This window comes from Barbus barbus, assembly GCF_936440315.1.
Source record: "Barbus barbus genome assembly, chromosome: 14".
NCBI classification, from domain to species: Eukaryota; Metazoa; Chordata; class Actinopteri; order Cypriniformes; family Cyprinidae; genus Barbus; species Barbus barbus.
Window position 1 is genome coordinate 10,137,459 of NC_136742.1, and position 13,247 is coordinate 10,150,705.

General features: G+C 34.7%; 1 protein-coding gene across 1 annotated transcript in view; it reads left to right on the forward strand.

The window, feature by feature from the left end:
• The window catches only part of LOC306879735 (forkhead box protein N3-like), a 74,415-nt gene that overhangs the window by 12,689 nt on the left and 48,479 nt on the right, over positions 1-13,247 (forward strand). Inside the window, exon 5 of the mRNA XM_079432895.1 lies at positions 12,043-12,131. Within this exon, the coding sequence (XP_079289021.1) occupies positions 12,077-12,131 (55 nt within the window). The 5' untranslated portion in view covers positions 12,043-12,076. The remainder of the gene's footprint in view (positions 1-12,042; positions 12,132-13,247) is intronic.

Sequence of the window (13,247 nt, forward strand, 5' to 3'; positions counted from 1 at the left end):
TATTTAAAAACTGTATTTCCATCTCTGTTGCGACAGTTTTGAAAGTGTCTAAAATGACTGTACCCATATACAAGTCATTGGTGTTTGGTGATGAGTTTTTGGCTCAAGATCTGCATTTAAAGTCACACCAGAGGTGTTCAGCTGAGATTAGGACTTTGCTTTATGCAGACCAGTCAAGTTCTTCCACACTGACTCAATCAATCATTTCTTTTTGAACCTTGCCTTATACATATACTTATATCAATATTTTTCTCAATATAGTGTATATAGTGTGGTAATTTACCCACTAAAGCTTTTAAAATAAAAATTAACATGTCTTTTTCTCCTTAAGCACAATGAAGACCATTTTGTCATTTAATATAAATACAAGTGATGTGTGCGGACACTTGTACCAGTAACAAATCGTAAAGCAGCATGATAAACTACATCCACAGTTTTCAAAACATTCAGAGGTGCATGCATATAAATTTATATCACCATAGTCCAATACTGATAGAAGAGTACACACTACATTTTCGAGCAACAAAGGAGAAACTTTTTTTTTGCATTGGTCTCAATTTTTAAAAAGACTATCGATATGAAAGCTTTAAGTCAGCTTGTCATCGAGCCAGATATCAAGATATGTATAAAATGCAACCCTTTCAATCTGTGTACCATTTAAAATTTGAATCATAAAATCATTTAATTAATGATAGTCTGAACGTGTAAAAATCATGTATTTCGTTTTTTTAAGCATTCAACACTAATTTTAAATGATCAAGAGAAGTCTGAAATTAATTAAAAGCATTCTGTAAAGAGTCAATTGCCACTTTTAAAGATGGAGCCATAGTGTAGATAATAGTATCATCTAAAAAGTGTACATTTGCTGGCTGAACTCCTTTACCAAGTTCATTTATATAGATGGAAAATAAAATTGGCCTCAAAACTGATCCTTGAGGAACACCTGTCTTCACTATTAAAGGAGCAGAAACATAATTATCTATGGACACACATTGAGTCCTTCCAGTCAAATAATTAGAGAACCACTTCAACAATACTCAACACAACCAATGTTGTTTTGGTCCATATAATGAAAGTCTAATGGGGTCATTTGACTTTTATTATATGGAGAGAAAAAAAACAGTTAAAACATTCTTCTTTTGTCTTCCTCCGAAGAAAAGGTCATACAGATTTGAACCAACATGAGAGAGAAAATAAACGCTCAACTTTCACTATACCGTTCAAACAATTGGGGTCAAACTAATTTTACTTTCTATTCATCCGAAAATCCACAAAAACATTAAGCAGAAATGTTTTTAAAATTGATAATAAGAAATGGTTTCGATTTCTTTTGATTATGATGTAGTCTATATATAATTTTTTTATTTTATTTTATTTATTTTTATTTCAAGCATTTCAATTATTTTAATAGTTTTAGATTTAGTTGACAACAACAACAACACTGCGAAGGACCATGCAGCAATTATTAAAATTCTGGCTGATACAGATAAGCTAATAATTGTTTTAATTAATTATGGCCTAATAAATTAAATGCCCAATATTAAAATTCTATAATATTTTGTCAAAAAATCACAACATTATAACTCACTGACCACTTTATTAGTTACACCTTGCTAGTACTGATTTGGACCCCCTTTTGCCTTCAGAACTGCCTTAATTAGCTGCTGCCATGTGATTGGCTGTTTAGCAATTTGTGTTACCAAGCAATTGAACAAGTGTACCTAATAAAGTGGCCGGTCAGTGTGTGTTTCAACATGCGACACAGAAGACTGGAGTAATGATGATGAAAATTCAGCTTTGCATCACAGGAATTAATTACATGTTTTAAAGAATAAATTAGTTATTTTTAATTGTTATAATGTTTCACATTATTACTGTTTTTGCTGTATGTTTGATCAAATAGTCCTAGTTTAATTTACAATATGAATAGCTGTAATAAACTACATTTAATTACGGCTCTCGTTGAAACTGTTCTGATGAAGAATCTCATATAAAGCCGAACGATATTTAATTAGTGGCGTAAACAGCAGCGATGCTTCTGCCAGAGGATGATGTCATTCCCACACTGGGAGATGGAGAAGAGGTGGAGGGAAGCATTTTTTATTTATACAGTAAAAGCACAACATTTAATGAGGAATGTAAGTGATATATTAAGACAAGTACTCTTTCTTATCATGACTGTAATCTCCTGTATATGAGATTAAACAAAACCAACTGGGATCATTGTGAAGTATAATATTTGGTCTGTCGTGTTTCAGAAAACTTTGCATGTTTGTTTAATGGCCGTGTGAACCAGTCTGTTTGAATAGTCTGATTAATATGCATTATGTAATTTCCATGAGCATGCACAATTCATGGTTATTAAATATTACTCGCATTACTGTTATCCTCTTACAAAGTAAATGCAGTATTCAAAGCAGAACATGATTTACTTAGTGATATGTGCAAAATAATTCAATTAAGCACTGATAAGAGTGGTGCAAATAAGATTAAAACTCTTAAGAGCTGTTTCTCACAGAAAGTGGTTTTTGCATTCATGCACTGCTCTGCTTTGCCATTGTTTTGCTGTGTATGCAGACACTAGAAAAATGTGTTTGACCGTTGCGCTCTTTTGGAGCATCTTAAGCATGACACAGCATGCTAAAAATGCCACCTTTATGCATTATGCATTCATGCCCCCTGATAATGATGTCCACTCACAAGAGATGAAGACTCCAGTCATATCAATAGCCTAATAAAAGCTTGCTTATTTTGCATTAAGCAGGTCATTTCATGGGGGTCACCTTATTAAGGTCGTATAACCATCCAAATCACATAATATCTTTGTAATCCACCTGTTATAGGATACTATTGTTTGTGGTGTAAATACTTTTTATTTTTTTTGCTAATAGCAAATTTCTACAATGAGATTAGTAGCTAAAAAAAGTTTACTTTTGCGCAATGCTACATCCACACCACTAGGTGTCAGTATATTTTCAGGATGGCGCATATCAGCATAGATAGATCGATAGATAGATAGATAGATAGATAGATAGATAGATGCACAGATGTTCCTACATTTTTCTAAGAGACATTTTAGAACAAAAATGATTGATATTTGCACGTGTTTTCCTGTCGATTTAAACATTCCTGCGTTTTAAGCCATTCAAGCACATGAAGAGGCTAAAGAGATTTAAATTAAGTACTCAGGCGCTGTTTTCTGCACACACTCACTCAAAGTGCGTGCACAGAGAGGCGTTTCATACAGGGAACAAACGCAGAATTGATTCCTTTTTAGCGTCTCCTTGCTACGGAACGGACACATACACAGAAAATGCCCTCAAAATACCCATATTGGCAAGTGTTCTCAGTCAGTTATGTCTTAAGTCAAGTGAACATAAACAGAAAGGAATCAGATGTGTGTCATTATATTAGATCAGTGCATCAGATCTTAAAGGGACAACAGCCTATAAAAACCTGCTGCTGTCTATCTCCTTAATGTTAAACAAACACCAAAACACAACTTTAACAAAGATTAATCTATATTTAATTTATAAAGTGAACACTATGCAGTGTTCTTTTACACTTATGTATAACATTTCTTTGCATGAAAACTAATAGTAGACTTTGCATTATTTGAAGCTTTGTTATATTTTATTTATCTGTTAATTTGTTTATTTTTTCTTATTATTTTTATAACTGACGGTTCATTTGTCTTAAAAGGAGACCTAATATGCCCCTTTTTACAAGATGTAATATAAGCCTCAGGTGTCCCAGAATGGGTCTGTGAAGTTTCAGTTCAAAACACCCCACAAATAATTTATTATATCATTTTGAAAATGACAATTTTGAGTGGAAGCAGAAACAGGCTGTTTTCGTGCATGTCTCTTTAAATGCAAATGAGCTGCTGCTCCCCGCCCCCTTTTCCAGAATAGGGCTGTGCCTTTACAGCTCATATCTCAGATCTCTGCCAAAAAAAACATCTGTTTGGTTTTGATTATCATGTCTATCACACTGAAATCATGTGTTTTAAACCATATTTTAAACTAAATACGGTTTTCTGAGCGCACACATCCGAAGCATGCGCTCAGAAAGTGACTGTCACATGGCATGTGAGTACTAAACTAAGTTCTCTTTCGTGTCTTATTGTGCCTAAACTGTCAAATACACACAAGGTTTTGTCAAAAACACACAAAATTTATATAAACACAGTCGGTAATGTCTGTGAAGGTAAACAGCTAGGAAAGAAATCACGTTTATATGCAGGATTAAAAAAGAGCGTGTGGATTTTTTTCATTATAGGGTGGCTGTTTGCACACACTGCCAACACACATTAATGTTCAAACAACATGTAAAGGTGAATTTTGCATAATAGGTGTCCTTTAATAATGTTTGATCTTTATTGGTTATGCTTTTGTTAGTTTTTGCTGTGTTATCGAAGTACTTAAATTGTTCTTAAATAATATATATTTTTTAATTGCTCACCAAAAAATAATCTGATTTGTGACCCGTCATATGATCTGAACATGCGATTTGTGATCCGTTGCAATCTTACTCTCTTGACTTGTTATTTGAAGAAAAAATACAATCACAGAAATTTTTGATCTTGCTGATTTGTCCACAGTGAGGTTCAGCCGATATCTTTTTTATTCAGGCTAGTTAAAATAATTTTGGGCTACTGAAATCTTAAAATAAGCCTGCCCGAAGGGCTGCTATGGATTTGGATTTTTTTTTTTGCCAGCCCTGAAATTGATTTAATTTCACCTACTGTACTTGCAGAGGCCACATTTCTCAGCTTCATTTAGTTTAACTTGATTTGCTAAAAAAAACAAAAATTGGATATGAATTTGAAAATTGAGCTTAAAAACTACTAACTACTGAACTGAAATAAAAATGACTAAAGATCATAGACATACTGTATATAAAATTTATATATGAAAATCATTTAGAATATGTATAAAGAATATTATCTCAATGATACTCAGATTAACGTTCATACACAGATTTCACGCACAAATTCGTACATATGCTTGGATCGTGAATGAGAAGCACCAAGCGCACCTTTATGAATGCTAGAGAAACCAAGCATATTGTTCCCATTTGATGTTCTTCCAACATTTGATAGCAATTTGTTTGCAATTAACACCAGCTGAGTTTAGCCAATAAAATGGGGGAAACAAACAAACAGCAGATGACATCAGGCCCCTCAATTACATGTCGGTGACCAGATTGTCTTGTTCATTACTCCTCCTGCAATGCCCATCTCAGCAGATGGAAGTCATCATTACTGAAGCTCTCGCTCGAAGACTGACGTTGCGCACACACTCACACTCTTCGAAAGCTCTGTTTGCTTTTTCCTACCTCATTGATTTTGTTTATTGTTTGTCTCTCGGCACTGGGAGGCCTTTTTTAATGCACGATGCAGGAACGTTCCAAATTTTTCTATTAAGTGGGTCATCATTTCCTGAAAGACAAAAGAGCTTTTGTGCATCTCTTTCTGCAAGGCAAAAGCCCCCTGCCTCCATTCTCCTGTTGTATGCGCATTAGAAAACATTTCTGGAAAACAATCTAATGTCTATGATTAATAATGGAAGATTGTGAGGGGATTTGAATACAAGGAGCGCACGTGTACCTCAGCGGTTCATGAATCGGATGGAAATTTTGGCACGAGCCGAGCGTGTCTGTATGCCAGAATGCATAAAGTCACATTCTGCGTGTGATCTGGTTTGAAGGTCTGAGTGTTTAAAATGGACATTTTTGCCCCTGGAGCTTGAGTCTATGCCAGTGACTCAGCCCTGTAACTAATAAATGACGTTGGGGTAAACGCTTTGAAAACGCTTTCTTTCGAAGATACTACGATTGATGAAACTGGAAGACTGTTATGGCTGCTGAAAATGCCATAGCATTTCAGCATGCAGGATCAAGACCTTGTCCTGAAACAACATTCCTATTAACTAACCAGCTTTTGGGATTAGTTTAGGGTTAAGGGTACTCTTAGGACTGGGATTACTGGCTTGAACTGCATTTTTGTCTTTTTTCATTTTAACCCTTTGATTTTAGGGGTAGTAAAAGGTTTTGTTGAGGTTAGGAATTGTTCCACTAACATGTCTTGGCTTGGCTAAATTACATTGACTAGCAAATTGTGCATTAGCTTTCTCAGATGTTTTTACACCAGAACTTTTATCCTTAAACTTTTATCCTTTACAAAAAGCTGTGCATCAATCTTCAGAAAGGATGTTAAGTGAAAACTCTGAGTATGTTAGCCCTGAAACAAAGGAAACTCTGGGGGTTTATCCATTTCAGAATGGGAGGTTTGTCAAACCCGAGAAAGCTGGGTAAGCCAAGTCCGTTTCTGAAAGAGAGGTCATTTATACCATGGTAACTTACTCTGTGAATCTAACCTGGTCGGGAGCAGGGTTAAACCCAGAGTTTCTTTTGGTCTCCTCCCCCTTTTTAAAGTGTAAGCGATGTTTGACCTCATTACATAATATTTGTTTATGTGCTGGAATTCTCAAACAGAACATTTCTGACATATTGCATCATCAAAACAAGACTAAATATCTTGTCATTTTTCTCATGTAGAAAATGCATCTTGATTTAGGAATCTTCAGATATTTTGACTGGAAACAAGACAAAAATACTAAGTAAGAACAGCATTTTTTTTTTCTTTTGCAGTGCAGTGCAGTGCAGGTATTCATTCATTGCGCACATTTTCATCATGCAGACACTCTCAAAGTGACAAAAATGGCATCTCCTTTTATACAGGATCCTGTAAACGAGGATGCTGCATTAATTCATAGGCAGTTTTTTATTTTTTTCCCATATTCACATGAATATTTATTTTGAACGGTACCATTTTTAAATGGTAGTTTTCTGTAAAACATCGGAGATGCAGAGCACATTAGCAAGGCCGCTGTATGCAGAGCGGTAAGATAAGTGTGCGTTTCTTTCACGCTATTTATGATCATTTTTGTGTTATTTCCTGGGCACAAACCCGTCAAAGGGGAGTTGCACAGGACAGCAGGTCAGTGTGTTGTAGAGACCTGTTTAAATGAGGCTAATCTGATAAATTATGTTCACTTGATAACATCTTGCTGTGACCTCTGGAAGTATCCCAATAATTAGAATTTCCTTCAGGATTTCCCCTGTGGTTGGATGCATTGATGACACGCATATTCCCATCATCGGACCCACTGAAAATGAAACGCATTAATGTATGGAATGGAAAGATGGAAGGGTAGTACGAGATATATGATGTAACCACCACCACAGCTGTTAAATAAACAAATTATTCACAATTTATTTGGTCATCTTTATTTCCTACAAATACAAAAGCAACAGTTATTCTTTCCAAAACTTTTTAAAAACGTCCAATACTTGAGCATCTCCTCTGCATCTGTCAGTGGTGCTGCTGCAGGTTGTCCCCTCATTTTGCAAGCCTCTGCTTTGCTGTTGACTGAGAACAAGTCAGATGTTAATTTAATTTCTCTAATTAAGAAATGTAATAGGCCGGATATTAGAGAATATTTAATTATGGGAAAAGAGCGTTAGACTGCACATGTGGAAAAAGCTGTTGCGCATTGAAATAGACACTGAATATTTAATATTTAATATGTTTGTAATGTCATGTAGCATACATGTTTTTTCTTTTTTTTTTGCCATGGGATACCATAAAAATGAATATTAATTAGTTCAACAATTTACACTTTTCACTTCTGATATTATAACCGTGATTAAGAATTAAACTTTGTCTTTTTTTTGCTGTTGCCATGAATCGTAATGTTGGAGCTCCACTGATCATGACTTCTCATAGTCGTGGCGCACACGCTAAAACTCAGAGTCAACCTACTCAGAGTGAACTGAACTAACACAAATCAGCTGTTCTGAGACCGAAAACATCTCACGGTTAGTCAACTCAGAGTTGGTTGAACCTCCTTATTGAAATCTTTTTGACTTTGTCCAGCACAACATGTGAAGGATATTTTAATTTAACAAGAACTGAGTGTTTGTACGGTATATTAAAAAATGAATTCATTTTGTGATTCCAGAGAACCCGATCTCATGAAAGTGTTTATAAATAGTACGCCAAATAAAAACAAAAAGTTGTGGTATACTGATACGCAAAAATGGACTTTGGCGTGTATATGGTACACAATGGGTAGGATTAGGGTTGTGGGGTAGATGTGTATTATATGTATGCAAAAACTTCGTATCATATGCACGGCAACAAATTTCGTATCATATGCACACGAAAACTGCATATCATATGCACGCCAAACAGGTGCGTATCATATGAACGCCAAAGTCCATTTTTTGCGTATCAATACCATGAGTTTTCATTTTATTTGATGTACTATTTATACGCATTTTCATGAGACCGGGCTCGAACAGAAGATCCAAGACTTTGATTCGGTATCAATAAAAACAATAGTTATTAAGGGAAAAACTTCCACCTTGGAAATTTCCTAAGGCCCCCCAGTGGGCCCCGGTCCCCTTCTTGAGAACTAGGATGTCTGTCAAAAATTTGAAGCGCTATAAAAATAAATGAGCTTCTCTGCAGAATTGCTTCTCTTCAGTTAATATACGTCATTCTAGTTAGTAGATGTTAAAACAGATAGTATTCTAAATAATGTTTTTTAATAATTTGCTTTGCCTTTGGCACAGTAAAAACATAAATCCAATTATTTAATTTAGAAAATCATTAATAAATTAAATTTAATAACACTTACTTACAAAATAAATAGGTCTTCATCTGGTTTTATGCTTAGGAAATGGAGTCGTCCCTCACAAGGGGATCATCATATTTGGGGTTGTTTGCATTAAAACATTTGAAAGTTATTGAATAATATCACAGATTTAAAGACCCCATGAAAACAAAACTGAAGTTTTCTGGCTTTTAGTCCACATTTGTAAGCTTTGAGGTCATCTAAATGCTAGTCCACTCCTAAAAGTTGACAAAAAGAGCTTTTTGCAGATACATATTTTAGGAGTTTTTGTTGTTGTTTGTATGTTTTTGAAAATGGACTGAAAGTATTGATGGGATACTAACAAAAGAAAGAATCAAATCAGGGCTTTTCCAGATTGTGGTGATTGTGGTGAAAGGACAGTTCACCCAAAAAGGAAAATTCTGTCTTTACTCACATTCATGTCTTTCCAAACCCATAAGTCTTTTGCTAAATTAAGATATTTTAATTCAAACCTGACAGAGTTGACAAATTATGTAACCAAAACATTGACTTCAAAAGTTCATAAAGAAAATGAATTAATTGATTTGGTTTGATCCAAGCTTTCTGAAAAGACACATCAATTAATAAACAGATTCAATTTAGGCTTTTATTTTCTTAGAAACATTGATCAGTGCGTGAACATAGAGCTTTGCTGTGCTGAGTAAATGATTACAGAATTGTCATTTCCATGTGAACTATCCTTTAAGGCTCTTGGCTTTTTAAGACCTTGATATGTCCTTCATGAAACCATTTCATGGGTCTTGAAATCAAGCCCACAGTTCATTGCATTGCTCTGTGTGGCTATTTGACAGTATTTCACAAAATGTATGTGTTACGGAGCAACTGATAATGCAAACCTTTGTAATAATGTGAGTGAGTGATTTTAAAGGACACATTTCTATCTCGCCCTGGCCATGTAAAGTGTTTTGTTATGCCTTACTCACCCCACATGAACTATAAAGTCAATTAAAATTTATTTGTAGTGCTTTTCACAAAATACATCGTTTCAAAGCAGCTTTACAGAAAATGTTAATATTTAGATTATCTTCATGTCTTTATTTAGCAGATTAGAGCTGGGCAATAATAGTCATTTTTTGGGGATTAGGGTTAGGGTTCGGGCTCTATCCTGAGCTCGGAGCCCTCCCTCTGGACAGCATGCCGAATATGCTTACTAATTGCTCAATCATATTATATGTTAGTGCGTACTCGTGAACCCACCAATAGAATCATCACATACCAGTAGACACCATTATAGTTTCCATTAAAACCAATACAATTCCCATTAAATCCATTACATTTTCTATTCTCAGCAGGGTACTATGAAAATCACACAGCTTCAGTTGACATCAATAAGAAAAAGTATAATTTCATAGATATTGTTAATAATAGTTGTTCATATTAAAAGATGTATGAACTTAATACATGATCTAGACAATTTATTTTGCAAAATGCTGTAATTTTAATAAATATTACATGAAATTTAATAAAAATGGTTGCTGCTCCAATGAAGCTCAGTGTGCTCTCTTTAAGCTCTTCCACATTGAATGTCTATGTAAATACTTCATAAACAGACTTTAAATATTAACTGATGGTTGTCACTTTAAGTTAAGTTAATCGATTTTCTATGGAATCAGTCGACTCATATCTGCAGACTGGCTCTGATCTTTGGCAACTAGCATCAACTTCTCCAGACTGTAAATCTGTGGGAAAAAGTGTGTAGTGAATTCCAGCATTAAGAGATTATAGATAAGTTAACAACCATTTAAAAATAAGTTTCATAATGAGGGTAGTTTCTATGTTCATCCCAATAAATGAAATGTTTATTTGATTTGAATGTGTTACTTAAACATGGACTAGTATAGATGTTGATATGTGCTTAGATGACACTTCATTATGAATATATAACTGATCAACCTGAATGCCTTGTTGCTTGATTTTAGTGTTCTGTTTTTTTGTTATTGACTCTGTACCTTCAGAAAATACATATTTCTACAATTATTCTTTAAAACTCTTCCTTAAAATAAACAACTATTTTTAATAAAACATGATGTGAGCTTAATGTGTACAGGGGTGTGCTTAAAGGGTACAAAAATTTACCTTTTAAGACTTTTTGAATTTAATTATGTATATCTTAATTGAAATGCTTTTGTCATTTAAAATAAAATTTAATATTTTTGTGTGCGAGATTAATATTTTATTTTAACAACTTTTTGTACTGAAACCAATATCTTATGCACTAAAAAAGTCTCAATGTAGATTTTGGTGAGCTTAATAGGTACTTTTACCCTATAATTATATATAAGATCAGGCCGATGATATAGTTGTATATGTATGCATGTATGTTTCCATAATAAAGCTTCCTCCAGTGAAAACGTCCATCCCCTGTTGTTCTCTCACATCAAAATCCACCAAAATATTTGTTTTGGACTGTTTGTAAACAGTGCTTGATCTCTGCTTATTTCTCTCCTGAGTCAGACAAAACAACGTATTCACTGGAGAAAACAATATTATGGATAGAGGACTGAAGCAACTGTTTGAAGTTACAAATGCTTTAATGACAGATTTGTTTCTTATAAACATGCAGCTTTTCACTTCAAAAGACGTTAAAGGATGGATGTTTTATTAGTGCTGTCAAACGATTAATCGCGATTAATCACATCCTAAATAAACTTTTTTGTTTACATAATATGTGTACTGTGTATTTATGTAAATATGCAAATATCTATAAATACATACACATGCATGTATATTTAAGAAAAATTATGTTTATATATTAATTATTTATAAATTATATTCATATAAATATATGTAAATACATGTAAATATTTTCAAAATATAGCCTACTGTATCTGTGCATTTATAAGTAATAAATATACACAGAACACATATATTATGTAAACAAAAACTTTTATTTTGGATGCGAGTCATAACGATTAATCGCTTGACAGCACTAGTTGTTATCAGCTATTTGGACTGTATTCTGAAGGCACCCATCCACTGCAGAGGATCCGTTGGTGTGCAAGTGGTGTAATGCTATCCTAAATTTCTTCAGATTTGTTCTGATGAACAAACTCATCTACATCTTGTAGAGAGTAAATTTTCAGTAGATTTTCATTTTTTATTCATTAATAATTAATTCATTAAGTCATCAATTCAAATATTGTGCTGATATGTGATCAACTGTTCCATGGCGTTGTGTATACAGCATACAGCACTTATAATCCATTTAAATACGCTTAAAAAAAAAAATTCAGACTACCCAGCTGTCAGTTTCCCCTAAGGACCGGTCACTCTCTGCTAGATAACCTGATTACTTCTGTGTCCTGTGGGTTTTCAGATGGATTAAACCGAGCGCACAGGCGTGCAGCAGCATGCGGCGGAGAGGAGGAGCCGGGCTGGCCAGCGGGCATGTGAGCTACAACTACAGTAAGTCAGTGATGTGTGTCTGCTGTGTGGTATGCGCACAGGCATGTGGTCATTGACACGCTGGTTCCTCTCCTCCATCTGATTAATGGCTGTGTGAGAAAGCAGCCACCCTTTCAGGCCCCTCAGACTTTCCAAAATAAACAACTCATGCTCTCTGGATTACTATCGATCCAAGCCGCCGCTGAAGACGAGCTTGCAAGGACGAGATCTATTTTCCCCCGTTTTGCTTTCCCTGTAATCTGTCCTTCTCTCACTTTATCTCCAGCCTTTCAATCTATCAATCAGACAATCATCTTGTCTTTCACCCTGCAATTGTGGTTCACCTGGAGTTGATGTCTTTGTCTCTTTTTGGAGGTAACCCTTTTATTTATAAGACAAACGTTGTGCTTAACTACTGTAAAAGCATTTAAATCCCACTAAAAAGAAGTATGACTGCCAGTGGAGGGATAATGTTATGAATGTCAGAGATCTATAATGCCCTTGGCATCTTCTCAGCAGATTGGTATGTCATCTTCTGCTGAAGCCAGTTATTATAGTCTCCTGAGAAACGCAGCACACAGAGAGGCCGGCTTCATGCACGGTGTTCAAAAATATGCTGTGTTTTTCTACCCATTCCTTGCATATTTTCCCCTAGCCAGTGTCCGAGTGGTCAATTGACTGCCATCGTCTCATATAGATGGGTTTGCATAAGGTCTGGTCCACTTATTCTGGCCAAGAACCACTCACTTGAGAAAAAAATGAGAAATGACTGCCTATATAGAAAACCAATTATAGCTTGTTTTGGTTTTATATGTTGTTTAGGGGTGTGTTAGGTTGAAGTGTACTAATAATAGATGATAATGGAAATATTCAAATAATTACACAGCAGTGTGTAGAAAATCCAGAAGTATAATTGCTGGGAAATTACTTTTTTTTTCTTTGTTTTTGTAACCTGGATTTCTTTCTGTCCAATACTGATTATCATGGACATAAATTTTGTGAACAAGAGCAGAATATATAGTTCTGCTCATTGATATGTACTCTACCATTCAAAAATGCTCACCAGGGCTGCATTTATATATATATAAGTAATGTTACAAAATCATACTGCAATTTAATATAACTGTTTTGTATTTT